The sequence below is a fragment of the Hyperolius riggenbachi genome, chromosome 11, assembly GCF_040937935.1.
Source record: "Hyperolius riggenbachi isolate aHypRig1 chromosome 11, aHypRig1.pri, whole genome shotgun sequence".
NCBI lineage: Eukaryota > Metazoa > Chordata > Amphibia > Anura > Hyperoliidae > Hyperolius > Hyperolius riggenbachi.
This window is the reverse complement of record NC_090656.1, coordinates 57,605,640-57,633,194: the sequence shown is the minus strand read 5'-3', so window position 1 is coordinate 57,633,194 and position 27,555 is coordinate 57,605,640. Positions and strand designations below refer to the sequence as shown.

At 42.4% G+C, this 27,555-nt stretch overlaps 1 protein-coding gene across 4 annotated transcripts in view; it reads left to right on the top strand.

Annotated features, from left to right (window-relative positions):
- The window catches only part of BANP (BTG3 associated nuclear protein), an 873,745-nt gene that overhangs the window by 340,269 nt on the left and 505,921 nt on the right, over positions 1-27,555 (top strand). For all 4 annotated transcript variants that reach the window (XM_068260652.1, XM_068260650.1, XM_068260649.1 and 1 more), the window contains 2 exons: positions 990-1,112; positions 2,425-2,603. In XM_068260652.1, coding sequence (XP_068116753.1) covers positions 990-1,112; positions 2,425-2,603 — 302 coding nt within the window. The remainder of the gene's footprint in view (positions 1-989; positions 1,113-2,424; positions 2,604-27,555) is intronic.

The window sequence follows — 27,555 nt, the reverse complement described above, 5'->3', positions numbered from 1 at the left end:
GGTCCTCACTGTGGAAGGGGTTTCGCCACAATATCAGTCATACAGAGCCCGATGATGATCCGTTTGTGAAAAGGAATAGATTTCTCATGTAAAAGGGGGTATTAGCTACTGATTGAGATGAAGTTCAATTCTTGGTTACGGTTTCTCTTTAAGGTCAGAGCCATTGGTTCATGCAGGAAAGTAAAAACAGCCAGGTCCTCCAGCAGTATGGAGTGATTTGGAGAATGAGTGGTAGTAGGAGCAAGACCCCAGTAGCATAACTATAGGCCACTGTGGCGGGGGCGGGGATGGTGGAGCCCGAAGGCAGTCTGGGGGCGGTCCTGTACCTAATATTATGCAGAATGCTCAGCAGAATCCTAATTATACATTGCCTGCTACTGGCGATCGCGTCCTCTCCACTTCCTGGTTAGTTAGCAAGTGCCGTGCAGCCATCCAATCAACTAACTAACCAGGAAGTGGAGGAGACGCTACAATCCCCGGGAGCAGGTAATGTGTAAATAGGCTTCCGCTGCATGTTCTGCATAATGATATTAGGTACAAGACCAGGCCCCCCTAGCTCCCACCCCCTCCCTCGGGGGAAAGGGCTGATCAGCCATAGTTACGCCCCTGCAAGGCCCTTTTGTATCCCAAGAGTTTTTTTGAAGAGTAAAGCTAATAGAAGTAACTCCTAGTGGCACAGAATTTCTAGGTGAGAATTAGCAGAACTAGAGTTCTCCAGTGGCACATAGTATTTTGCAAGGTTAGAGTGAATAGAAGGAGCAGGGTGCTGTGTCAGCACAGACTCATGAGTTGGGGTTCCTGCCATATTTACACAGGGAAAATGTGGCTTCTCCCCAACTCAGCCAAAAAGTAACAATCAATTTTCCTTTGCTAATTGAATTGCATCAGTCATTAGGTTTTCTGTTATTCTGTCATGCCAGTGAATATTATAGGAGTAGTGAACAATCCTGTAAAATCTCATGTGGTTTCTCTCTCTTTCTTTCTCATAGTGTTGTTCCTCAGACTACTGTAATCCTGAATAATGAAAGACAGAACTCTATAGTGGCTAAACTGGAGGGTCAGGAGGAGTCAATGGCAAAGACAACCGAAAGTCTGGAAAATATGCTGAATAGGTAATTGATTTTTATATAAACAGGTAGTCCCCGTTTAATGAATAAGATAGGGACTGTAGGTTCAATCTTAACCTGAAACTATTCTTAAGTTGGAACACTGTGACTCTGTCCCATGTGCCTCCCTCTGTGTCACCTTTGTTCCCCTGTGACTCCTCTGTACCCCTCTGTACCTCCTTATATTCCTTCTGTTCCGCCTTGTACCTCCACGTGTCCCCCTTGTGCCTTCATGGGTCACCCTGTGCCATCAAATGTCGCCCTTGTGCCTCCATGGGTCACCCTGTGCCATCAAATGTCCCCTTTGTGCCTCCATAAGCATACCTGATTTCCTAAGTGTGTTCTGCTGCCTATCAAAGTGGACCTCAAGAATAAACTTGCTTTGAATAGAATGGAAAAACAACTGAAATTGTTTTGTTCTTTTGCATTTGTCCCTCCTGTATAATATTCTATCTTCTTTCTTACTGACCTGTGATAGATGGACAACGGAACAGAAAGCCCTAGAAATGACCATATACAGGGGTATACATGAATATACTATAATATGACCAGGTTGCAAAAGATTTTATGTTTCCTTTGTGACACACAGATTTTGCTTAGAGGCACACACTTAAAGGACACCTGAAGTGAGAGTGATATGGAGGCTGCCATATTTATTTCCTTATAAGCAATACCAGTTGCCTAGCTATCCTGCTGATCCTCTCCCTCTAATACATTTAGCCCACAGCCCATAATATTAGCTGCATGCTTGTTTCTGGTGTGATTCAGACATTACTGTCGCTTTGAGTCTGCCAGGAGAAAAGCGTGATACAAATATTCTGTGTCTGTCTGTCAGTAAGATCAGTTGGACTGCCAGGCAACTGGTACAGTGGAAAAGGAAATAAATACGGCAGCCTCCATATACTTCTCTCTTCAGTTGTCCTTTAAATTCCTATCTTAACTTTTAGTTGCCCCAACAGCAAATTCACAGTGAAATGGTTGGAAACGCTGTCTCCCTCCCCCATCCCCCATTTGCTTCATGTCTTTTTTCCTGGAATTAAGAAATTAACGACAGAAAGATTTAATGGCCTTCTCTGGTTATTTCCTTAGTACATGATCAAATACTATATTATCCAGCACTATGTACTTGGTAGCTAGGTCTGAAGACCTATCTTTCCAAGAACTCTTGGTTCTGCACATACCACCAGTTTTTGTACAGCATTACAGAATATGCTGGCACTGTAGTGATAAACTACAGGCATGATTATAAGCTTACAGGTGGCTTAACCAAATAAACTATGATGAACTGCTGTAAAACAATAGATGATTTGAATTCCAGTGCTGTCCCTGGACGCAGACATAACACGATTGTGGTGAAGGTTCCGGCACCTGATGAAAGCCACAGCCACGATGACAATGACAGCGGATCGGACGCCAGTGACACACTTTCTAACTCTGGCCATTCTGGGAACTCCAACGTGGGGAACAACGTTACACTTATCACCCTGAACGCTGAAGGTCAGTCCATTATTTCATGTTCCAATTTGTCTGAGGAGTGACACTTCTTAACTAATAATCAAAACTTTCTTTACAACAGTCTGACTGCTTGTAAAGACGTCAAAGTCTTCAGCTGCGTTCACAGTGGGTGTCGCTTCAGACAATATAATCGCATTTGTAACATGATGCATGTATATCATAATGGTACATCCACATTGGCGCAATAGGAGTGCGGTGGGCATAATACGATGCATGCAAGGATCACAGCTCCCCTCCCTCTCCAATTGACATACTGTTATCGCTGTGATTGGTTCACAGTGATCACAGGGTCAGGAGCCAATGAAGCCTACTCCTGACTGGCACACAGGGCTCAGCTGTCATAAGACAGCTGAGCAAGTGTGACACAGTGGTGACAGAGCAGTGGAAGGGGCGTGAGCATGCTGTGGCAAGTAATTGACATCTATGCCCTGCTAGGAATAACTGGCAGTAAACAGGACGTTGGATTCAATTAAGTCTGTAAGTGGTTAAAGGGGAACTGAAGAGAGAGGTATATGGAGGCTGTCATGTTTATTTCCTTTTAGGCAATACCAGTTGCCTGGCAGCCCTGCTGATCCTCTGCCTCTAATACTATTAGCCATAGCCCCTGAACAAGCATGCAGCAGATCAGGTGTTTCAGTGGTTCAGACTTATAAGTCTGATCTGACAAGACTAGCTGCATGCTTGTTTCTGGTTTTAATCAGATACTACTGCAGAGAAATAGACCAGCAGGGCTGCCAGGCAACTGGTATTGATTAAAAGGAAATACACATGACAGCCTCCATATAGCTCTCTCTTCAGTTCCCCTTTAAAACACAACCTGTATATAAAGAGCTGTTAACCAGTTCGGCCTATCTGGACGAGCTTCCTCGTCCAGATAAGCACTGCTGGTGCCGCCGCCTCGTGCGCGCGTTCGGGCGCGCCCCCCCGCGCGCTCCCGCCGCTAGCCCCCCGATCAGTGAATGGGAATATAATTCCCATTCACCGATCTATCTTCCCCGCAGAAATACAGACGCTTTCTCTCCAGAGAGCGCGGTATTTCTGCCCCCAGGAAACATTTCCCCTGCTTTTAAGTTCCTAGATGCGAAATCGTTCACATCTAGGACTTTTTTCACTGTGGCCATCTTGTGGCCGAATAGTAAACTGCACCACAATTCATTTTTAATAAAAAAAAATATATATTTTACATTTAAAATTACCAGTTTCCCTCCCACACCAAAAATTACCCACATACACTTTTTTTATTAAAAATATAAATAAAAAATACAATTAAAAAAACAAAACAAACAACATAAATAGTTACCCAAGGGTCTGAACTTTTTAAATATGCATGTCAAGAGAATATGTTATTATATTATTTAAAATTATAAGCTTATAAATAGTGATGGACGCAAATTGAAAAAATGCACCTTTATTTCTAAATGAAATATCAGCACCATAAATTGTGATAGGGACATCGTTTAAATGGTGTAATAAGCGGGACAGATGGGCAAATAAAATACATGAGTTTTAATTAAGCTAGCGTATATTAATTTCAAACTATAATGGCCAAAAACTGAGAAATAATGAATTTTTTTCATTTCTTTATTAATCTTCCTGTTAAAATAGATTTAGAAAAAAATAATTCTTAGCAAAATGTAGCACCCAAAGAAAGCCTAATTAGTTGCGGAAAAAACAAGATATAGATCAATTCATTGTGATAAGTAGCAATAAAGTTATAGGCGAATGAATGGGAGGTGAACGTTGCTCGGATGCATGAGATTTTCGGACTGCGGTGCTGAACCGGTTAAGAAATGATGGGTGTGCTTTAAAAATGTCCTTGAGACTGTTGTGTTATGCCGACTTCCAAAACATTCCGCCCTCTCGGCTGTAAAACTTCCGAAGTGCTGTTTGTCTGGTAAATCCGTGAGTGCAGGTATAATTGCAGAGCAGTTCCTCTGGTTGGAGGAAATGCCAGGCCCTTCATATTTTTTTCCCTCTACTTGCATATGGTGAAACCAAACCGCAGCTGGCTGTCCTGTGCTTGCGCATGGTTTCTGTCTTGGGAGTCAAGAATGTGAAGTTTGAGTGATTGGCCTTGGGCAGCTGCAAATACATTGTAAACATGGCAGCCTGCGCAGCTCTCTCTTGTCTCCGTACCGGACTGTTGTTGAATATACACTTAAACGCCTGAAAGCTTATACCTACTGGCTCGGAGTATGAATGCATACGGCGGTTACTGGAAGCGTTCTCCAGAAGGCCCAGCGGCTCGTTGCATAGTTAATCATGCCAGGTCATTGGCACAAGCTCCTCTTCAAAAAACAAACACTTACACTGGCAACCATCCATCTTTTTTTCTCCTCAAGCAGGAAATTCACATCAGGACCGTTATTCTTGTTTGCAGCTATGTCAGCTGCTTACTGGTTTTAATTTATTCTTTTCATGGAAAAAGTGTGAGAAAGAGCTGGGAGTTATGAGTAGTTGTTTGAAGAAATCGGAGCATTCTTTAGCCATATCCTGATTCTTCCTTACTTCCTCGTTTGCGGTATATGCAGAGTTGGCCGGACACTGAAGTTATTTTGTTTAAATTAACAAAATGCAGTGATACAGCCCCCATTCTGCAGATGGAATACAGTTCATGTACTGTTTTGTTAAGAAGCTTGCATGAAGATCCTGCGATTACAGCATAGCTGCTGCTAATTGGCCACAGACTTTCAGGCATGGTTCACCAGCTGACAGCTGAGGACACACCCTCTCATGTAAGATATAGTAGTGACATCATTAATTTGAGACCCTTGTCAATAGAGCCATGTGTACGTGATCCCGATTGACTAGTACTAATTAGCTATATTTGCTGCTAATTTTTGGCAATGGATATCTTATTGTTGCTAAAATAATAAAATATCTGCACAACACCAAACAGGTTAAATTTCTATGAAAAAGTCTGTAGCTAAAATCCAGTTTCCCGACAAAACTAATTGTAGAATACCTACTATTCACTTCAGCGGGAGTTATTCCAACACACCAAAATAAGTAAATGCACTTTCCAGACCCAATCTACAAGGTCTAATCACGTGCAATCAATCGATAGCTGGCGTCCTCGCCATCAATTTCCACTCCTCCAGTACTCAGTGGCCAGGTACCTCTAGTTCACACCATCCATTATAAAGGTGTGGAATAAAACATAAACAATCTCCTCAAAACATAAGAATAGGTGAAAACCACCCAACCGGTTTGGCTATCCATTAGCGTCCTCAGGGCTTCAGCCCTTGAGGACACTTGTTGATAGTGAAAGCGGTTGGGTGTGGCGTATGCTTGTGCGGTGACGGTGTTTTGCATATAGTACATGCTTTATCAACTTGTCGGGTCCCTGTAACACGGACCAGGGTGTAAGTTTTTGTTTTTACCCTTCATGCGTGTGGGGGTACAATAGCAATGCTGAGCACCCTCACAGTGCTGCGCCCGGGGACGTCTGTCCCCCCTTGCCCATCCATAGCTACGCCTCTGGAAGTGAATATTAGTTATGTTATTATTGCATATGTTGATAATCTTGAAGAATTCAGCTTTAAAGAAGAGTGTTCGCTGTCATTGTATCAAGGTTGCCTGTAATTTCTGGTGATTTTAAAGCGATTTTAAATTTAATGCTAGTGATTTGTACAGCAATTGCGATTTAGCTTTTTTGTGCAGTGATTAATGAGCGATTTTGCAGCGATCCCATGCTTTGTATGGAAGCACAATCACTGGCATGGCATGTCAGAAAATGATGCTCAGTGTTAATGAGGGAATTGCATGTTGAACTGTTTAGTCAAATGTGCGGTGGATTTAGAATTGGAACATTTCTGAAAATGTCTCAATAGAGTCACTGTAAAAAAAAAGACCAGTTTGCCAGTGTTTAACCATTTCCGCCGCCCGGACGTGAAGCTCACGTCCGGGCGGCAGCTCTGCAGCGCTCCCGCGCTTGGGCGCGCTCCCGCCCGCGATCGCGGGCGCGCCCCCGCATCCCCGCTGTGCCGCCCGGTAGCCCTGGGATCAGTGAAAGGGAACATGGTTCCCGATCACCGATCCCTTTCCCCCGCAGAAAAACCGAAGCGCTCACCTGTGAGGCTTCAGTTCTTCTGCCCGGAGAGAGTTCTGCATCGCCCTTGTACTTCCGCTTAGCAGGAAGTACAAGGATGGGGAAAAAAAATGAAGGTGGCCATCTTGTGGCCAAATAGTAAAACTACAGCTACACATATTTTACATCACAATTTACACAGATAACAACATTAAAAATTAACTGTTTATGCCCACACCAAAATATTCCCCAAATAAAAATTTTAATGGAAAAAAAACAAAAACATTACAATAAAAAAAAAAAAAAAAAGACATAAATAGTTACCAAAGGGTCTGAACTTTTTAAATATGCATTTGAAGGGGGTATACTACAAACATTTTTTAAATTATAAGCTTGTAAATAGCGATGAACGTAAAACGGAAACAATGCACCTTTATTTCCAAATAAAATATTGTCGCCATACATTGTGATAGGGACAAAATTTAAATGGTATAATAACCGAGACATACAGGCAAATAAAATACATAGGTTTTAATTATGGTAGCGTGGATTATTTTAAAGCTATAAAGGCCGAAAACTGAGAAATAATGAATTTTTTCCATTTTTTTCTTATTAATCCTGTTAAAATGCATTTACGGTAAAGTGGCTCTTAGCAAAATTTACCACCCACAGAAAGCCTAATTAGTGGCGGAAAAAACAAGATATAGATCAATAAATTGTGATAAGTAGTGATAAGTAGTGATAAAGCTATTAGCGAATGAATGGGAGGTGAAAATTGCTCCGATGCATAAGGTGAAAAATCCCCGCGGGCTGAAATGGTTAATTAGGTGAATCTTTCTGCAAACGTAACATTGTCTGCATCAGACATCTGAGAATTAAAGCAGAACTCTGGACATATTTCACAATTTGTCAGTTTCTGAAGAGCGCATCCCTGGTATTCTCCATACTGGCTCAATGACGTTTGCTGCTTCTCTGGTAACCCCTCCCCACATTGTATTAGCGTGAATAGAGACATCAGCTCAGTAGGATGTAGTAATGAAGGACCTGCCACTATGAAGAATGCCAGTGAGTAGGTGAGTATTCTCTTGTCTCTATCCTGGAAGATTTAAAAAAATTCTTTGAGGTTTGCTGTGCAGTGCATGAACACTTTTTTTTTTATTGTTTTGCACATCAGGTTCCATCAGTGCCCCACACAAGCTAAATATTGCATATGTACCAAAATGAATCCAACTATCTTTTTAATCTTCAAAATAGTAATTGACATGTGATCAACTGTTGAAAACCAGTATGCACAGATACAAGGGATGTGTTTTTTTGTACAACAGGGGAAATTACAGTCTGGGACCACTCCTTTCTTTTACATCCCCACTGACATCTCAAGTGTGATATGGTCATTTTCTCCTCAACCTGCAGTGTCAGCACTTGCATGTGAATGATTCTGAGACACAGACCAAACAGAGGTGCCAATCAGAGTAAAATAAGTTAAAAATGGTTTAAAAAGAAAGGCAGTGGTGGACTTGCCTCCCCATAGAAGAGTCAGCGTATTTTGGCGTACTTGTATTAGATACTCCAAGGAAACATGTGACACATTTTCGTGGGCCTTTACCCACTTCCTCAGGCAATAAGAAGCTGGAGCAGCTTGCACTATTTCTTAGCAAGTGTGTGTTACTATACTGAGTCCACCCTGGGTGGAGGGGTGTTACCCTTTTTTCCTGCTTCTACACAAAGCGGCATCTTACTCCCGCTTAGGCCCCGTTTACACTTAATCACTTGCTCTCAGTTATAACTGAAAGAAAACTGATTTTCAAAGTAAGTCCCATGTTTTCCTATGGCACAGTTCACACTTAACGCATTTTAACTCTTTAAATCTTTTTCACAATGTACTGCTATGGAAAAAACCCGTACCAATGTGTACCAACACTAATGCACACTAATGCAAACCCACTGATTAAGTGTAAATGGGCCCTTACACTCTGTTTAAGATTGTACTTTGTTTTGAATTATTACACCACAGTGGGCTCTTGATTGTCTCTATATTTCCACGATTCTGGGACACAGTAGGGTAGGTCAGGGATGTCAAACTCCAGTACTTAAGGTCCTTACACATTTTTTGGCACAGCTCAAATTAATTGATGGGACTGAATCAGGAAAGGTGTGGTTTATCAAGTAGAACACTTTTTTTCAGTAGAACACTTTTCTCAGTCCATCCTAAACTCTGGCATGGATATGGCCCTCGAGAACTGGAGTTTGACACCTGTGGGGAAGGTGAAGATAATTTTAATGCTCTTCCCATATGTATATACAGTTGGATGTTGGAAATTAAGCAATATAGCTTTTCCTTTGTCTTGTTAATTGAAAAGCTAGGAAAGTAGTAGTAGTTTGGGTCATACAATAATGCTTACATCATAAAAAGTATGGACTAAAAAAAACTGATCCGTTCCATTTCTGCATCTGGCGTTACACTTTAGCAAGCAAAGACGAATGCATTCAAATGTTCCAACCAATGTTTTTGGAAAAAGTCCTTTTAGGCCCCGTTCACACTTGCGGTTTTGTAAAAACCGGAACGGATGTCCGGACCGCACCGGATCCGGACCGGACCTGATCCGTACGGTTCCTATCCGGATCCGGTCCGTTTGCATCCGTTTTCCGTGCGGTATGAACACAGTTGCGGTCCGGATCCGGTTTATTAAAGAGATAACAACCTGTATAAATACCTGGGGTCTGGGAGGTCAGCAGAAGCTCTGGGGTCATTGTTGGAGACAGGTGGACGTGTGGAGACCATCCGTGGATACAGAGACTACAGTTGGTCCGCATCCCCCTTGTCCCACAGGGCTGGTATCTGCTGCACCTGTAGGATGAGGTCTTCTGCTGTGTAGGGCCTCACCTCCTCGTTATCAGACATGTTGCTGCCAAAGAGCTCCAGCATGAAATCGCTGCTGCTCCACTCTGTGAACGCTGGGCCCATGTGGTCCCCATCCAGAATGGCCACTATACCATAGAAAAAGCATAGGAAGTGGGGTAGGACGTCCGGTTTTTATAGCCAGTGTGTTGTGCGCTCTCCGTTTCTCATTGGTTTGTATTGGCCGGATGCAACAGTCAGGCTCCGCTCCGGATACGTCTGCCGGAGGAGCCGGACCAAAAAATAGCGCATGTTGGATCTTATGCCGGAGTCCGGATCCGGTCCGGCTCCGGTCCGGACGAAACGGACGCATAGACTTTCATTGCTATGCCGTGCGTCCGTTCCGTCCGTTCCGCATGCGGTCCGGCTCCGGCACGGCGGTTCCGGACGGCGACCGCTAATGTGAACCGGGCCTTAGGAGCAGCGATGGTGAAAATGCCTTTATAAACGGGCACTTTTCGCACGGTAAATATGGGATACATTCAGGGTGTTTAATCAGCATTAGGTACAGAATACAACGGATTTTAACTGAAATGCTGTACGTCCAATTTTGTATGTTTCGCATGCAAGCTAATGCTAGTTTGGAATGCATATTACTAGCTCCATAAACCACCTTTTCCAAAAAGAAATCAAGACCACAGTATTCTGCCAACAATCTCCACAACTGGAAGACATTATGGATCCCTAGTGACATGACTGCAGCTCTACAATGGCCTAGCATTGGTGAAAATATGCGCTCTGAACTGCATCTCCCTTTTTCAGACATAGACATGAACTTGTTGATCATAACAAAAAAGTCAGCCGTTACAGAGGTTCTTATCTCAGTCCAATCTCTCCTTTCAGATGCCTTGAGCTGGGTCAGGCTTTGTGAAGCAGTAACATTTTCCATTATCAATCACAATCGCCTAATAGAGGAAACAAGAAATCTTTAACTGTTGAAATTTTGAAATTTTCGGCTAAGTAACCTAAGATATCCCATTCCAAGAAATTTCCCCCTACGAAGGACATGGGAGGCCTGTCAAGGCATTATCTGCCACACGGTGACAGGCTGGTTTGTTATTGCAGCCTGGCTTTTGTTCTCAGATGCATACTTCCAGTTGCAGAGTTGGTGCTGACCGTTGTAGGGTAGCCAAGTGAGCCTTGACTCTACATAACTTGTGGTGAAGCACAAGTTCCAAGACTCAGGGCCTTTTCCATTCCAATGAGCCTTTGAAGTCTCCCATAGATTGTTTCAATAAGGCATGGGAAATTCCAGTTACATAAACAAGCACTAGTCCGCTACAGGCCTGCTGATGCCCAGCGCACAGAACTTAGTGGAGTATGTTGTTTTTTGGGAAATGTGTCAGAGGCCATGGGATGTTCTCGTAGGGAAAGCCGTCTTTCGGAGTATTTTTGTTTGGCATAGCATGTGCAATCCGACAGAAGGCTTGAAAAGCTTAGACATATGATTTGTTTTCATGGAAACTGTTATATTGATGTTAATAGTGTTATACTTAAACCGCTGTTATCAGTTTAATCAAGGCTTCTGTGCTTGGTTTGTCCAGGATAACACAGACGCTTAATATCAATGTAAGTGAAGACTGATGACTGCAAGTGACTTTTTTCAATTTCAGTTTTACACACACACACACACACACACACACACACACACACACACACACACACACACACACACACACACACTCGCTCTCACACACACACACTCGCTCTCTCACACACACACTCGCTCTCTCACACACACACACACACACACACACACACACACACACACACACACACACACACACACACACACACACACACACGCTCTCACACACACGCTCTCACACACACACTCGCTCTCACACACACACACACACACTCGCTCTCACACACACACACACACTCGCTCTCACACACACACACACACTCGCTCTCACACACACACACACACTCGCTCTCACACACACACACACTCGCTCTCACACACACACACACTCGCTCACACACACACACACACTCACACACACACACACACACACACACACACACACACACACACACACACACACACACACTAGCTCTCACAGTCTCACATACACACACACACACACACACACACACACACACACTAGCTCTCACAGTCTCACATACACACACACACACACACACACACACTCGCTCTCATAGTCTCTCTCACACACACACACACACCTACACACACACCTACACACACACACCTACACACACCTACACACAATAACCCGCTTCATCAGGCAGTACTAGGCGCTTAACAAAAGTCTTGCCAGATATGAGCGCCTCATATCTGGCTGGACTTTAGTTAAGCTCCCAGTACTGCCAGATAAAGCGAGATATTGCCCGTGAAACACGTTGCTATATTGGAGTTTTCTTCAATAATATAATTTTTCTGTTTAAATCGACTTTTGAGTCCGATTGTGGGAGGTAAGTCCCCCTCTACCTCCTTTTTTAAACAGTTTTTTTTTTTAACTATTTTATCCTCATCTGGAGCTTCTGTTTCACCAACTATTCTTCACGTTTGTCCACCCATTGTGGAGGGGGGTTACCTCATTTCTTTATATCTACAGACATTTTTTAACCCGAGTGGAGTTGGGTCTAATCTCCCCACCTGCCATCACAGTGGTTACTAGTGGTAACCCGCCTTTGTGAGTATATTACCACATCAAATTTACCACCACATTTGTTGAATTGACATATTGCACTATTGGGGCTCTCAATCTCTTATCTTTCAAGCAGTTCACATAGTTCTCAATGAGACTCCTGCATTGGTCAGCAGGTAGTTTGGCCGACTCCTCCTGAGCAAAACTGTCCTATTTATGTCAGGTGAGAAGGGGGGCTTCTCCATATAGATAACATTCAAATCAGGATTTGTACGAGACAACTTTATAGTATAGTTCAATGTTTTGGACTAAAAGCAACCCTGAACTGACACTATACCTTTGAAACTACACTTGCCAGCATATGTAGTATGGTGTCCTAATACCCTATCTTGGTCCATTTTGTTTGGGCTTTTCTTTGTGTTGCACTGCTCTTCCCCGTTGAAGTTTTACTTTTGCTTTATTTTTTATTTCAGCTATGAAAAAAACAGTTTGTTCAAAGCAGAGTTTCTTTTAAAATAAACATATTTAAATCTCCACTATGCGAACTGCTTGCAAGACCCTAATGTTACACTAGTATAAACAAATATTTTAAGTGCTAACTATAATACAGGAATTTATTTTTTTGACCTTTGAGTTTTTTTTTTATTTAAATGAGTGAATTTCCTATACTCCAGTTGAATTGTCCCTCATTTAGTATGATTAGGGGAGCTAGTCAAATAAACTTAGAAGCTGCTATGTTGTGTTTTGCTGATTGTAGGCTGACACAGCCCAATACAGGTATCCTCAGACTTTTCTCAAACTAAACCTTTTGGATGAATTCACTTATTTTGACTGAATCTTGCTGAACTCTGTTCTATTCCCAGAAATCAATAAACATTCACATAACTCCAGAGACCAGATCAATCAATAGAGCTTTGCATCTTGTTGAAAATTAACATTATACACAAATCTGATTTTTAATTAAACACACTAGATTGACCTTGTTTTGAGACCAAATAAAACGTAGCCTTTAATTTTTATATATATAAAAACATTGCCGTTAAGTACAAGAGATATTTGGATATTAACTTGATTAATTTTACAATAACCTAGTTGGGTAGTTTGAAATATAAGTTGTATGTTTTGTAATCAATTCGTTACCGCTACCCAAAACTAAGGCACTAATATAGATACATGCTGAGTTACTTCAAATAGTATAGAGCCCTCCACCTACAACCGACATGTTTCGGCTCATTAAAAATAGAGCTGTCGTCAGGGCTATAATGAAAAAGTGCTTAGGGTGCAAAGTGCATAGTAGAAGATAAACACAGCTATTTACAAATGCATAATCAAAGAAAACAAAAAATGAGAGCTGTGCTCTCTAGCAATGTCAGCAATCAAATGAGGCTTCATAGTAACCTCCCTTATATACCCTTGAGAATGAGTGGGATCAGGCAATAGTACCTCCCATCCTGAAAATCCTCTCCTATTGGTTCAGTTCATTCTCACTCAAATAAACTGTACACTTATTGGTTAGTTTATCTTTCCTTTAAACATCAGCCCTACAAGTGGCCAGAAAAACATTCAGATGTATAATAACTCCTATACAAAGAACTGACAATGGTGCCACGTCCTTACGAATATCCTAAAACTGAAAACGACGTGCCCGGCGATTTTCCTATAGACTAACATTGCGCATCTCCTATTGGTCGAGCGGGGACATGTGACTATGACGTCGCATCCCCCTCTCTTCCCATTTGTTAGTCAAAGCGTCCCATATTGCAAATAGACGCGTCCCCGCTATTCCATCCAGCGGAGATGCTGCGGGAGTAAAGGGGGCGTGTTAGTCCAAGTGTATCACTGTTGCCATGGGGACAGCTTGTTTACAACAGAATATAACTACGCATAGTGTGCTTGTATTTCTCAACTCTCAGCAATAGTATCTACAGGTGCCACACATATCTACAGGGCTCATCTCTAATATATAGAGAGTCCATTCATTAAATCAACTCAGGTCTCCCTGTGCATTTATTTTTAAATAAATATCCCATAGATGTAAACATATTTTCCTCCCACTTATAAGAAACCATATGTTCATAGTAATTGGAGCCCAATGGAGATTCCAAGGAAGGTGATCCTTTATAAATATTCACTCCTAGCCAGACTGTGGTAAGTATGTGTAAATATAGATGCAATACCAACAGTTTGATATTGCATCATGTGCTATTTAATATGGTTTAGAGTAGATTTACTCAGATTTGTGCAATACAGTTACTCTATATCACTGAAGGATAGAGCTGCTCAATACTATATAATGATCCACATTATTGAGACAAACTATATAGTCCTTGGGTACTTCTGACATGTCTAAGCATCCTCCCTCCACTTCACAAGCAATAAGGTGTGGGGCCTACCACCACCACACCTGATGTGATTAAACTCACCCTATGGGAACAGCTATAGTGCAGGCCTATTAAGGCATTAGGACACTTATGGCCATACTCCACCATTCTGGCTCTGTTGCTGGTTATTGCGGCCGTCTATTCCTCTTCAATTCTTTATAATTCTGGCTTTAGTTATCACAATAATACCTTGAGTAAAAACCCCCTCATAGGGCTCTATTCATAAAACGTTACCGCAAGTTTTCCGCTCAAAACAGCGGACTTTCCTGACCATTTAGCAAAGTGGGCATTCATAAAAGCTGTTCCCGCATGAAAATCTACAATCCCCCAGCAGAGCGAGAAATTTCCGCCTTCTGCAGTGTTTTTCTAGATTTATCTAGAAAAAAGTAACAAAATGGCCATTCATAAAGATTAGAGGAAGCGGTATGTGGACGGGAAATACCGCTTCCCCGAAGCCTGCAGATTACATACAAGTGAATGGGACAGACCTCCCAGAGAGAGCAGTGCACGGAGGGACTCTGCCGGCTTAAGTGTTTCCGCATGCCTTCCGACAGCTTACCGCCAGCCTTCAGTGGGAGATCTCCACACTTGCATCGCAGCTGGCAAGATTTTTTTGAATGACCACCCAGAAGTCTAAAATACCGCTGCGGTATTTTCCCTCCAGGAGTTTTTTCGCCACAAATTTTTTATGAATAGAGCCCATAGTGTAAAACCATCAAATTTATTAAACATATATAACAATATTGCACTCACAATTTACTGTAAAAACTGCACATTATCTTTCTGAAATGTAGCAATTAAACTAATAAAACAAGCAGAATAAAAAAAGGGGACTGGTTTCAATCTTGCAAAGGGTTGGGGGTATCAGGTAGGCAATCATGGTAAGAAAATTGCAGTGTTTGCTGTGAATTTCAGCTTGCAATCTCTGTAGTCACACGCATGACAACAGTTGACACATTGAGTCATTCCATTGAGGCGGAGAACAAGTGCATGTAACATCCAATGGCCACTTGTGTCCATTTACGTGAGCTGGTCAAGTATTGTTTCACCGCTAAAACTGAATGCCCATAGCTACCTACCAGTAGCGCTATGGGAACAGTTGATAGGTAACAACAACAAAACATTTGTAAAGCGTTTTTCTCCTGTAGGACCCAAAGCGCATAAGCTTGTCTCAATACATAGTAAGTTGTACTGGGGAAAATGTTATGTGATCATAAATGCCAGACTAAACAGATGTCTATTCAGTTTTGATTTAAGCACCTCCAGGGTTGGAGCTGTCTTGATTAAGTTTGGCAAGGAATTCCGCAGGGTAGGGGCAGCATGACAGAAAGCTTTGGCTCCAAAGGTTTTTAGTTGAACTTTGGGTTTGTCAAGATATTGGCAGACCCACCACTGTCATCTGCTCATGTGTATGAGCGCTAAAGCAGTCTGCATCACAACCACAAGCGCAGCAAAAGACAGTATAGGAATGTGCTTATGTGAGTCTGTCATTACTCATTGTAACAATACAACAGTAAAAGTTCAATCTGACAACTACTAACAACAAATTTGTATCCATTGTGATCAGGCTGTGCGTTAACCAAGGCACAGACTGGAACTTGGAACATTAAAAGGATTGTGAAATCAGGACAGTAAAATAAGCTTTAAAACCTCTCACAGACAGGAGATTGCAGTTGTCAGCTATAAATATATTGTCTTGAATTTTATATCCTCATCAGACACTAGCTCAAATGCTTCTGTGAGCTGAGGAACATTAGTGGGGGCGGGTTAGAGCACCAAATGTGATCATTACTTTTTTATGTTCACTTAAAGAGGAACTCCAGTGAAAATAATGTAATAAAAAAGTGCTTCATTTTTACAATAATTATGTATAAATGATTGTCAGTGTTTGCCCATTGTAAAATCTTTTAAAGGATACCCCAACTGAAATGTGACATAATGAGATAGACATGTGTATGTACAGTGCCTAGCACACAGATAACTATGCTGTGTTCCTTTTTTTCTTTCTCTGCCTGAAAGCGTTAAATATCAGGTATGTAAGTGGCTGACTCAGTCCTGACTCAGACAGGAAATGACTACAGTGTTACCCTCACTGATAAGAAATTCCAACTATAAAACACTTTCCTAGCAGAAAATGGCTTCTGAGAGCAAGTAAGAGGTAAAAGAGGGGAATTTCTTATCAGTGAGGGTCACACTGTAGTCACTTCCTGTCTGAGTCAGGACTGAGTCAGCCACTTACATACCTGATATTTAACGGTTTCATGCAGAGAAAGAAAAAAAGGAACACAACATAGTTATCTGTGTGCTAGGCACTGTACATACACATGTCTATCTCATTATGTCACATTTTAGTTGAGGTATCCTTTAAATCCCTGAATTGCATTTTGACATTTATTACATTGTATAACGTAATCGAGGACAGAGGCGCCAAAAGAATAAAATCAGATTTTAAACCGTTTAAAAGTGCTTAGGAGGCAGTGGTGGACTTACCTCCTGCAAGCAGACACAACAAGCTGTGTATTCAAAATAAAGTATATTTATTGGTAAACTCCAGGGGGTATTCGCTGGGCGAATACCCCCTGGAGTGTACCAATAAATCTACTTTATTGAATAACGTTCAATTCTTGGTCGGGGTTTCTTTTTAAGTCGAACACTGGGGACTAACTGTTGACTAATGAAGAATTTTTAGGGTGATTTTTTTCTTTTCATTTCCTAATATTAGGGACCTAGACAGCTTAGAAATCTGGAGAGCTTTAAAGGGACTCCGAGCAGTGCAGAAACTATGGAAAGATGCATATCATTTTAAAGCTCTCTTTCTCCTCTTTCCAATGATATATAAACCACCACCCTACGTCTTTTAGTTTTCGCTATTTTCGCGATTGAAATTGCCGCGGCCGCGATTTCGATCGCGAAAATAGAGAAAACTAAAAGGTGTAGGGCAACGATTTAGGTGTCGTCAGAAAGAGGAGAAAGAGAGCTTTAAAATGATATCCATCAAGCCATAGTTATATTGTATTACACAGGACGACACTTTCCCCAGTGTCAGCAGCTCCATTCTGCTGAATGCAGCTGCTGACTTTGACAAAAAGTCGCCCTGTGTAATACAATATAACTATGGCTTGATGGATATCATTTTAAAGCTTTCTTTCTCCTCTTTCTGACGACACCTAACTCGTTGCCCTACGCCTTTTAGTTTTCTCTATTTTTGCGATCGAAATCGCGGCCGCGGCAATTTCAATCGCAAAAATAGCAAAAACTAAAAGGCGTAGGGTGGCGGTTTATATATCATTGGAAAGAGGAGAAAGAGAGCTTTAAAATGATGTGCATCTTTCCATAATTTCTGCACTGCTCGGAGTCCCTTTAATAATTAAAAGATTTTATTAAACCGTTATAAATCTATCCAGTGAGGACCCGCAGGCGGATAAAAAAGGCTTCTGTTTAAATGGTGTTAGTGCCAAAGTCGTGATATTGAACAAACCACTCCGGAGAGATCTCAAACATGCAGTTCCTACAAGACTGGAGGCTTTTTTTGTAGCTTTACTGTCGGAGAAGATAAAGATCCTCATCCACCACTACCACAGAGGATTTCAAGCTGTCATTGATGTTAGAGGGGACAGTACAGGGTACTAAGAACTGGCGTATGTATACTTTTGATCAGGGTAGTTTGGGTAGTGATTATGATTTAAAAAGAGTAAACGCAGCTATTTGACAATAAATGGCTTCAGCCAACTCTAACCACGAGTGAAAGAAAAGTTTTTGTTATTCATACTCTATGAAAAATTATTAAGAAATCATAAATTCTGCCAGTAAATGTAAACTTATGAGCATAACTGTACTTCTGTTGTATACAATTGCCAGGAAGAGCAATCTGAACTTCAGCAGTTGTAGAAAATCTTACCTGGCCACAGTCTGACATGGAAGCATAAATATTAATATTAATAATTACAGAGTGGTTTGTATAGCAATTATCTTTGTATTGCGTATATAAAAAGATGTAAGGAAAATGGAAGTTAAGTGAATAACTCGGCTTTATGACTTGTTCCCTCATTAACCTCATTTAGTATAATTGCCTTTCTGCATGAACCCATCGCCCTGCTTTGAGCGGAGGAAGTCTTCAATGCAGTGAAAATATTTGGTAGAGTCTGTTCTGTCTGCATGGTTACTTGGCACGCTCTCTGGCTGGAACAGATGTTTCTGGCCTTTTATGTGCTTGCTTCATATGTAAATGCTAGCAAGAACTGCCAACCCATTAATATTGCCTGGGAAAGCTTTCTGTAGGATGCTTGTAACAATTGCCTATGAAATATCTGCTCGAGAGTTAATGGAGATTTTGAGCAATTACTCCTCTCTCCCACCCCGTTAATGAAATGAAACTAGGATCAGCTATGGCAAAGAAAACACAGGCTGGCTGCTGAAACATGTTTAGATTACCGCCCCAGCGTAAGTTAAAGTGGCCTTTGCCTTAGACCATAGCTCTATGCCCTCAATATGCTTGATAAGTTTAGTGTGTGTACAGACTAATGGGTGACTATAAGTACTTGCCTTCCTTTTGCTCTTCTTTGAGACCTATAGGGTTTTTAAATTTGAACGCATTTGCTGATTATTTTGATTTCATTACCAAGCTGCATCAATTTGCATAAAAATTACCACAAAGGTTGCATCAACTTACAATTATTTGCATATCATTAACCACCCATAATGCTCATATAGCTGTACCGGTCTCCTCCTGCCTTTAACCTGTCCTGCTTTCGTTTTTGCTCTATCTTTTGTGTCAGGAGTAGTTATCCAAATGCATATTTGAGTTTTCTTTAAAAAAAAAAAAAAGTACTCCTCGTCATCCGAGTCTGATAAGTCCTTTAGTGTAGCATTGTGGCGCACATGTGTAGAAGCATGTGTAGAAGCAGAACCCTGTGTAGAAGCAGAACCCTGAAGTGACATGTGACAGACTAAGAAACTTGCACATACAATATCATTCCTACTTAGAACTTGCTTGTTTTACCAGTGCTTTATTTCTGCAGTCAGAGACAGTGAAACATGAGAAGCCAGAAGACAAAGGTATCCAGCACTTGCCAGGTCACTGGAGGGCTCTCAGGAGGAGGAGCAAAATCCTCTCATAGGAAGTTGTGTGGCTCACATGTGCCAGGCCTGCTAAAATTCCTGCTCAGGTCCAACAGGCAGAGACAGTTATAAGAGTCTTTAAAGGGGTACTATGGCAAAAAAAATTAAAATTTAAAATCTGTGCAAACATAAACAAATAAGAAGTACGTTTTTTCCAAAGTAAAATGAGCCATAAATTACTTTTCTCCTATGTTGCTGTCACTTACAGTAGGTAGTAGAAATCTGACAGAAGTGACCGGTGTTGGACTAGTCCATCTCTTCATAGGGGATTCTCAGCAAGGCTTTTATTCTTTGATATTCCCTAAAAAGTATTTATGCAAATATGCTGGCCAGCTTCCCTGCTCACTAAACAGTTTTTTTGGCAGTTGGACAGAGCAACTGCCATTCACTAAGTGCTTTTGAAAATAAATAAATCCCTGAGAATCCCCTATGAAGATATGGACTAGCCCAAAACATGTCACTTCTGTCAGATTTCTACTACCTACTGTAAGTGACAGCAACATAGGAGAAAAGTAATTTATAGCTCATTTTACTCTGGAAAAAAACATACTACTTATTTGTATATGTTTGCTCATATTTTAAATTTTACAATTTTGCCATAGTGCCCCTTTAAAGAGAATCTGTATTGTTAAAATCGCATAAAAGTAAACATACCAGTGCGTTAGGGGACATCTATTACCCTCTGACACAATTTCGCCGCTCCTCGCCGCATTAAAAGTGGTTAAAAACAGTTTTAAAAAGTTTGTTTATAAACAAACAAAATGGCCACCAAAACAGGAAGTAGGTTGATGTACAGTATGTCCACACATAGAAAATACATTCATACACAAGCAGGCTGTATACAGCCTTCCTTTTGAATCTCAAGAGATTATTTGTGTGTTTCTTTCCCCCTGTTCTCATGCACTGAAGTTTCAGGCTGCTCTTTTCTTCCTGCAAACAGCTTTGCCCTTGTCTGTAATTCTTCAGTATGTGAAAGCCCAGCCAGCTCAGAGGACGATTTATCCAGCTTGTAAAAGATAAGAGAGAAGAGAGAAGCTGCTCTAATCCTAAATAACACACAGGCAGTGTGCATGCAGGGGCCTGGAAGGGGGAGTTCATAGCAGAACCACAACGCTGAAGAACTTGGCAGCCTTCCAGACACAGGCTGACAAGTCTGACAAGAGAGAGATAAGTTGATTTATTACAGAGACAGTGATAGTATAAAGTGATGCAGTAAGCCAGAACACATTAGAATAGCTTTTTGAACTTGTAGGATGATAAAAAACAGGATGCAATTTTTGTTACGGAGTCTCTTTAAAGAATCCAATGTTTATTGTGCCTGCCTCTCCTCTCACCCGCCAGTAAGGGAAGTTAAACTGAAGCAGCTTCTCTCCTGAAAACTAATTAGAGGTCACACATTTGTGTGACTGTGCAAACAGTCCTGATAGTAGGATAGTGATGAATAGTTCACTAGAACATTGTGGGTACTCACGTACGTGCCACCGGTTGACGAAAAGAGGGGGGCAGCAATGATGAAGACAGGACACAGAGAGGAAGGACCGCGCCGGCCACAGAGGTGAGTGCGCTCTTCTGCTGTTACACTCTGCAGAATAAATCCAGGGGCCACCAATAGAAGTGGCATTAAGGGCCCTTTTTTGCAACAAATTTCCCTCCTGGGCCCCTGAGCCGGCTGCTGACCCTCCCTCCCAATCACCACCCAACTTAAATGTGCTCCCTGGGGCAGAGTCTTTGGCAATGTAGTTTTTCTCCTGCCCCAGCACAGATGAGACACTACTCGACAAAAGACTCTGCAGAGTCCCCAGTGAGCAATAGTTTTGATGGGGGGAGACACCTTGGGGGCCCCTACAGGATCTGGGGCAATTGCCCCCTTTGCCTCTATGGTAGCGCCGGCCCTGGATGGGATAGAGAGATGTGTAGTATGGCCACTTGGGGAAAAAATGGCAGCACACTGTGAGGGCTTTTATCATATTCTCTATATCTTCTCACAATTGTGTGTTTCTCTTTTTAACATTGTCACACTTATCAGCTCTCATCTCCCTCATAGATCCAAATTGGGTTTTCCTAGGCGGATAATCATTTTGACACGTTGGACTTCGTACTGTAGCAGTGCAGTTTCCCTCCTCGCATACAGTAGCCTTTTCATTGAATGCAACATCTTTCTGCTTCATATATAATGATAGACACAGCTTGAACAGGCTGCTGTCCAGCTAAAAGAGAAATCTATCTAGCCACATCTCTTAGGCCCACGCAGTAACTCATCCCTGGGACTAGTGTCTCCTCCCTTGTGTCACGGAAGAGTACAGCATCAGGAACAGAAATTTCTGGTTTATGGAGCTCCAAGGACATTCCTTGGACCTGCTATTTAACAAACTGTATAATTACTCTGCAGGACCCCTACGGCATTTTATGACTAGTTTTGTTTCTGAGTTGCAGTAAGCAGGTGCTGAATGAAAGATTATGGCTGCCATGTATAAACTAGTGATTAATCAGCACTGTCATTAAGACCACAGCAGTGAACAAGAGCTAAGGCTGTTGTTTAACGCCCTTTAGTCTCCCTTCGGTTTGCGGCTTTGTCTTCTTCCTGTGATAGCCTGGAACACATTAATGTTCTGGGCCATATTTTTGGTTATCCGTCAGTGCAATTTGTAGCCTGTAATACAGCCTTAAAGGAAACCAGAGGCGAGATAAAGTAAAAGATTTATACATACTGTCCTGGGGCTTCCTCCAGCCCCATCCGCACGGATTACTCCCATGCCGCCGTCTTCAGCCTTCTCCGGTACCGAATCCTGTAACTTCCTCTAGTCGCGGCCAGTCTGTGCAAGAGAAGTGCACCCTCTACATATCTCTCTGGTGGCTGCCGGAGAGCTACGTAAAGAGTGCACTTCTCTTGCGTCAGACTGGCCGCGATTGGAGGAAGTTACGGGACCTTGTACCGGAGCTGCAGGCAGTGGAGGACAGCAGCGTGGGAGCGATCCGTGCGGATGGGGCTGGAGTAAGCCCCAGGTATGTATAAATCTTTTACTTTATCCTGGCTCTGGTACACTTTAAAGTGAACCTGAACCGAGTAAAATTATTTAAAATAAACACATGATGTACCTGCCAATTAATATCACATTAATATTCCCTCACCATCAGTTCCTCTGAAAAGCTCACCATTTTCTTCTAACAATGATTCCTTCCACTTCTGACAAGGACACTAAATGAGACCAGTTGAGTGAACCTGAAATTTTCTATGTGTAATTTGGCCTTTAATGATGAGATGGCAACTCTTTTTGTGATTATACTTACCGGGGGCTTTCTCCAGCCCCATGAGGTACGATGGTTCCCTCGTGTCCTCTCTGGCTGCTCCGTTATCCTGTAATCGCCGTGGTAATATGGTCGGCCACGCTTTTCTGTGCATGCTCCGTCACGTGCGGCGGCGGGAGCTCGGCGGAAATGCGCGCATGAGCACGAGTGCACGACTGGCCACAACTGACAAGATTATTGGTGGCGATTACAGGATAACTTAGCAGCCGGAGAGGACAGCGAGGGAGCGATTGCACCTCGTGGGGCTGGAGGAAGCCCCAGGTAAGTATAGATAAGAGTGTTGCTATCTCGGGTACACTTTAAAACTGCACACTCATTTTAGCATGGAAATAAAAACAGATTCAGCCAGAATGTAAGGTAATATTTTTGGCAAATAAGCACATCAAACATACTTTACAAATGGTATTTTTCATGAGAGATTATTTGGCCAATAAAGGGTGAGTGTTTCCAACATTCACCTTGTTTTTTAAAAGAAACCATGACCTGCTCTCATAGTTTGTAGTGCACTGCTTGTTATCTCTGCTCTGACAGCTTGCAGAGTTAGCAGCCAGTTTGCTACTTTCTCACAGCTTGCAGTACTGAGTTTTCCTTCTCTGCTCTCATTTGGGACCAATCACACTTAAAAATGCGCAAAACTGTAGAGTTGAGCGCTACTGTTTTGCGTGGGTGATTTTACCGCGATTAGCACTGTAAAATCACAGTACACTTCCGCGATTCCCGACGATCGTAATCAGCGCCTGTAAAAGCACTGTACGACGATCGCTCGAAAATCACGGCAAAATGCTGCAGGTAGCATGGTTTGTGATTGCTGTTAATTACAAAACGTCGGCAGTCGCGGCAGTGGCACTACTGCCATTAGGTTTCTATTGCGTTAGTGCTTTGGCGATTAGTGTGAATCACCCGCTAATCGCCCTAGTGAGAACGGGCCCTTAATGTCACAGATTGCAGTGCAGAGTTTCTCTCTACTATTTACACTGGTTGCAATTAAAGTGCAGAGCTTGTCATCTCTTTGCTCACAGGTTGTACAGTCAAATCGTGAATTTTCAAAACACGCTAGCGCTGTCGTTATGAGTTATCACGGTTTAGTGAATCAAGCCCTTGGTGCTGTGCGATTGTCCTGTGGCAGGACAGCCTAGGGCAGGACAATCAAACTGTTCTATTTCCCCTTTCACATTACACTACGGCATACTGCACCGACCGGGTACTATGCATAGCGCCCTCCTCTGCTCAGCGACGTACTACCTGCTGGATAGGAAGTACCTCACTTGTTTACTGCCACTCTGCGCATGTGTGCCACTACTGAGATCGCTTATGCACATTTACCACGTTGTCATAGAATTGCATTGCTGACTAATCAAGTAGAAGCGCACTGCAGAGTTTGCGGCGACCTAGTGCTGATTTAGCTACTTTGGCCACATCGCGTCACGCCATGGGAAGTGTGAATAGTCTCATTGAGACTAATGGCCATTGCGACAGGTGAGCAGTGAGGAAGCATCCCAAGAGGCAGACCTATGCAGTAAGTGTGAAAGGGGCCTAAATCAACTATTTATCAGATCATCAATAACTTCAAAGAGAGAGGTTCCATTGTTGTGATGAAGGCTTTAGGGGCTCCTATAGCAATTTCTTCCAACTATCCAAGAACAGTTTGGTGAAGAACAATACCTTTTCCAGTATGATGGATCACTGTGCCGTAAGGCCAAGGTGATAACTAAGTGGATTTGGGAACAAAACATTGAGATTTCGGATCCATGACCAGGAAACTCCCCAGACCTTATCCAACTGAGAATGTGTGGTCAATCCTCAGGAGGGTGGACAAACAAAAACCCACAAATTCTGACAAACATTAAGCATTGATTATGAATCAATGGGCTGTCACCAGTCAGGATTTTGCCTGGAAGTTGATTGACAGCATGCCAGGGCAAATGGAGAGATCGTGAAAAAGAAAGACGAACACTGCAAATATTGACTCTTAGCAAAAACTTGATGTGAAACTTATGGCATGCTTGTAATTATACTTCAATAGACCACAGAAACAACTGCCCAAAAGATCTAACAACACTGATGCAGCAAACTTTATGAAAGTCAGTATTTATGCCATTCTCAAAACTTGAGAGCTCCTTATATTTGTGCTGCATTCTATATGGCTTGTCATTTCTGCTCCACATTACTTGCAATGCTAAGCTTACCGAACAGGAGATATTTCATCATACAAGTTCTAAGTGTAGTTTTATTATAGACCTTCTCCAGTATTTTGAGGCATTTATTGCACTATAATCTTATGTGGAAAGCAGATGGATAGTGCAGACTTTCTCTTTTTTTGAGACTCAATGTAGGTGATGATTGGACATCTGATTTGGCTTTGGAGTAATGAAAGGTCACGCCTTACGGGGCATGCTGGGACTTGAAGTTCCTCCACAGCTTGAGGCCTGTACTTTCCTACTGCTTATATAAAGTGTATTTCTCGTCAGTGACATGAACCAGCGTCCTGCATTTCTGTGTGTATGTGCCTCCTGCCTGTAATTCCTGTGCTGATTCACACTTTTTAATTGGTGGATGAAATATCCATGGTTTCCCTGCTGTCTTTCCTGCCCTGGAGGCTAGCAAACCAGACATTTCATTGCCAGTTTCACTGTCAACGTATAATAATCATAATTTTAATGCTGCAGCTCGTCTCCTCTTCCAGATGTTTGCGTCGACTCCCACCTTCCTTTATTGGACGACTGTGCTAATGTCTTCCCAATATACATGCAGTGTTTATAGACACTGTAAATTGTTGATCTCCCAGCAAAATAAATAGCAGGGTGGGGTAAGCAGTCTCAAGCTATAAATGTCATTTTTTCACGCCTGCCGTCCAAATAGTTAGTACATGGATTAAAGCATACTGCATAGTTGTTGCTTGTGGCCTACCTGCCTCAACAGCTGTCCCAAGCCACAGTCACCCTTGTTAGTTCATGAGTAGCAAGTGACTTCCCATGTGTGTGTGATGCTCTGGAGGGCTATTTCACAGCCACTTCCAGCCGTACATTTAGTTTTTGATTGGAACGGAGAAACCTTTGTCTGGTGTTTATTGCTTCCTAGTTCCAATCTTTGAGATTCCTCCAGTTTCCTGTCCTGGTAACATCCAAGTTTTACAGCAGGGAGTTACCCTTGTGGTTTGGAAGTACTGGACAATCAGAAGAAAAAAGCACAAGGACAAACGGGAGACCAATCTGGGGTAGTATATTAGTGGTAATTGAAGAACTGTGAAGATGGTGGATGAATCACAAAAAAGGGTTGCTCAACCAGGCAACCACTATATGTGCATGTGGGGAACAATTTTCCCCACTCAGTCATGACTTCAGATGGTGGTGGCTCTTAAAATGTACCAGAGCTGAAGAAGTAAGAAAAATCGATACTTACCCGCCGTTTCCTCCAGCAGCATATGAACACATGTGAGTCCTTTGCCTGCCTCCTGTGGTCTGCCGTTCAGCTGCGATCAACCCTGGTAACAGGTTCAGTTGTGTCCATTATGGGTCATTCCGCACATGTGCAGAAGACCCAGACTGGTTGCGACTGAAACAGTTAACGAGGTTGATTGCCGCTGAACGGCGAACCGGGGGAGGACGGCGCACCTGTTTATGCTGCTGGAGGAAGCAGCGGGTAAGTATCGATTTTTCTTATTTCTTCAGCACTGGGTTACTTTAAAGAAAAATATATTTTATGTAAAAAATATAAAAATTCAACACCCAACTGGGGTGATCAGTAGAAACAATGTCTAGAGGTGCCCAGGATGATGTGAACACAGTAAAAACATTTTAAAAAGGTAAGCAATTGGCCTTGGAATGTCCGCTTCTCTCTTAGGCTATGTTCCCACTTGTTCTGGAGCACGTGTGGCCAGCGGGAGCAGATGGTCCATCGTGGTCTGGCTGTAGCTCTGGGCAGAAGCACTCCACCATAGGCTACATGGGGGAAAGCATCCGTGGTGCCCGGGATTACCGTGGACTGCACAGAAGTGCGGCCCACTTACTGCATTGGATCCTGTGGATCCGTTGCAGCGTGACAAGTGTGAACGGCTGCTATTTCTAAAATAGGAGCCGTTCACTGTGGATCAGGGAATGGACAAAAAATGTCCGTTCCTTTAAGTGGGAACTGAGTCTAAGGAAGCACAATTTTATTGGCCTGAAGAAGTGGAGCGCTACCACAAATTTTATTGTCCATTCCTTTGTGTCTATTTTCAATAAAAAGTGATTACAACTGTACAAGCAGTCATTTATAAGGTAAGATCAACACTTACCTTTTTTTTAATTGGTTTTGAATGTTTCTGTATCATCCTTGTTCTGGAAGCAGTCTAAATAATGCAGCAATAGAAGGGTTGACAAATTAATATTACTAGGATACCCCCCTCCCCCAATTGGAAAGTTCTTGAAATCCCTCCTACTTGTTTGCTAACCCCATGAAAGAAAAATACTCTCCATTCTCCTTGTTAAAAGTCTCAGGGTGAGGTAATCTTGCCTGAGCCCTGGGTTCCTAGCTGGGTGGACCACTACATCAATGCAATCTCCCTTTCTACCTCTTGAGAGTTGATGTAAAGCATCCTGCCACT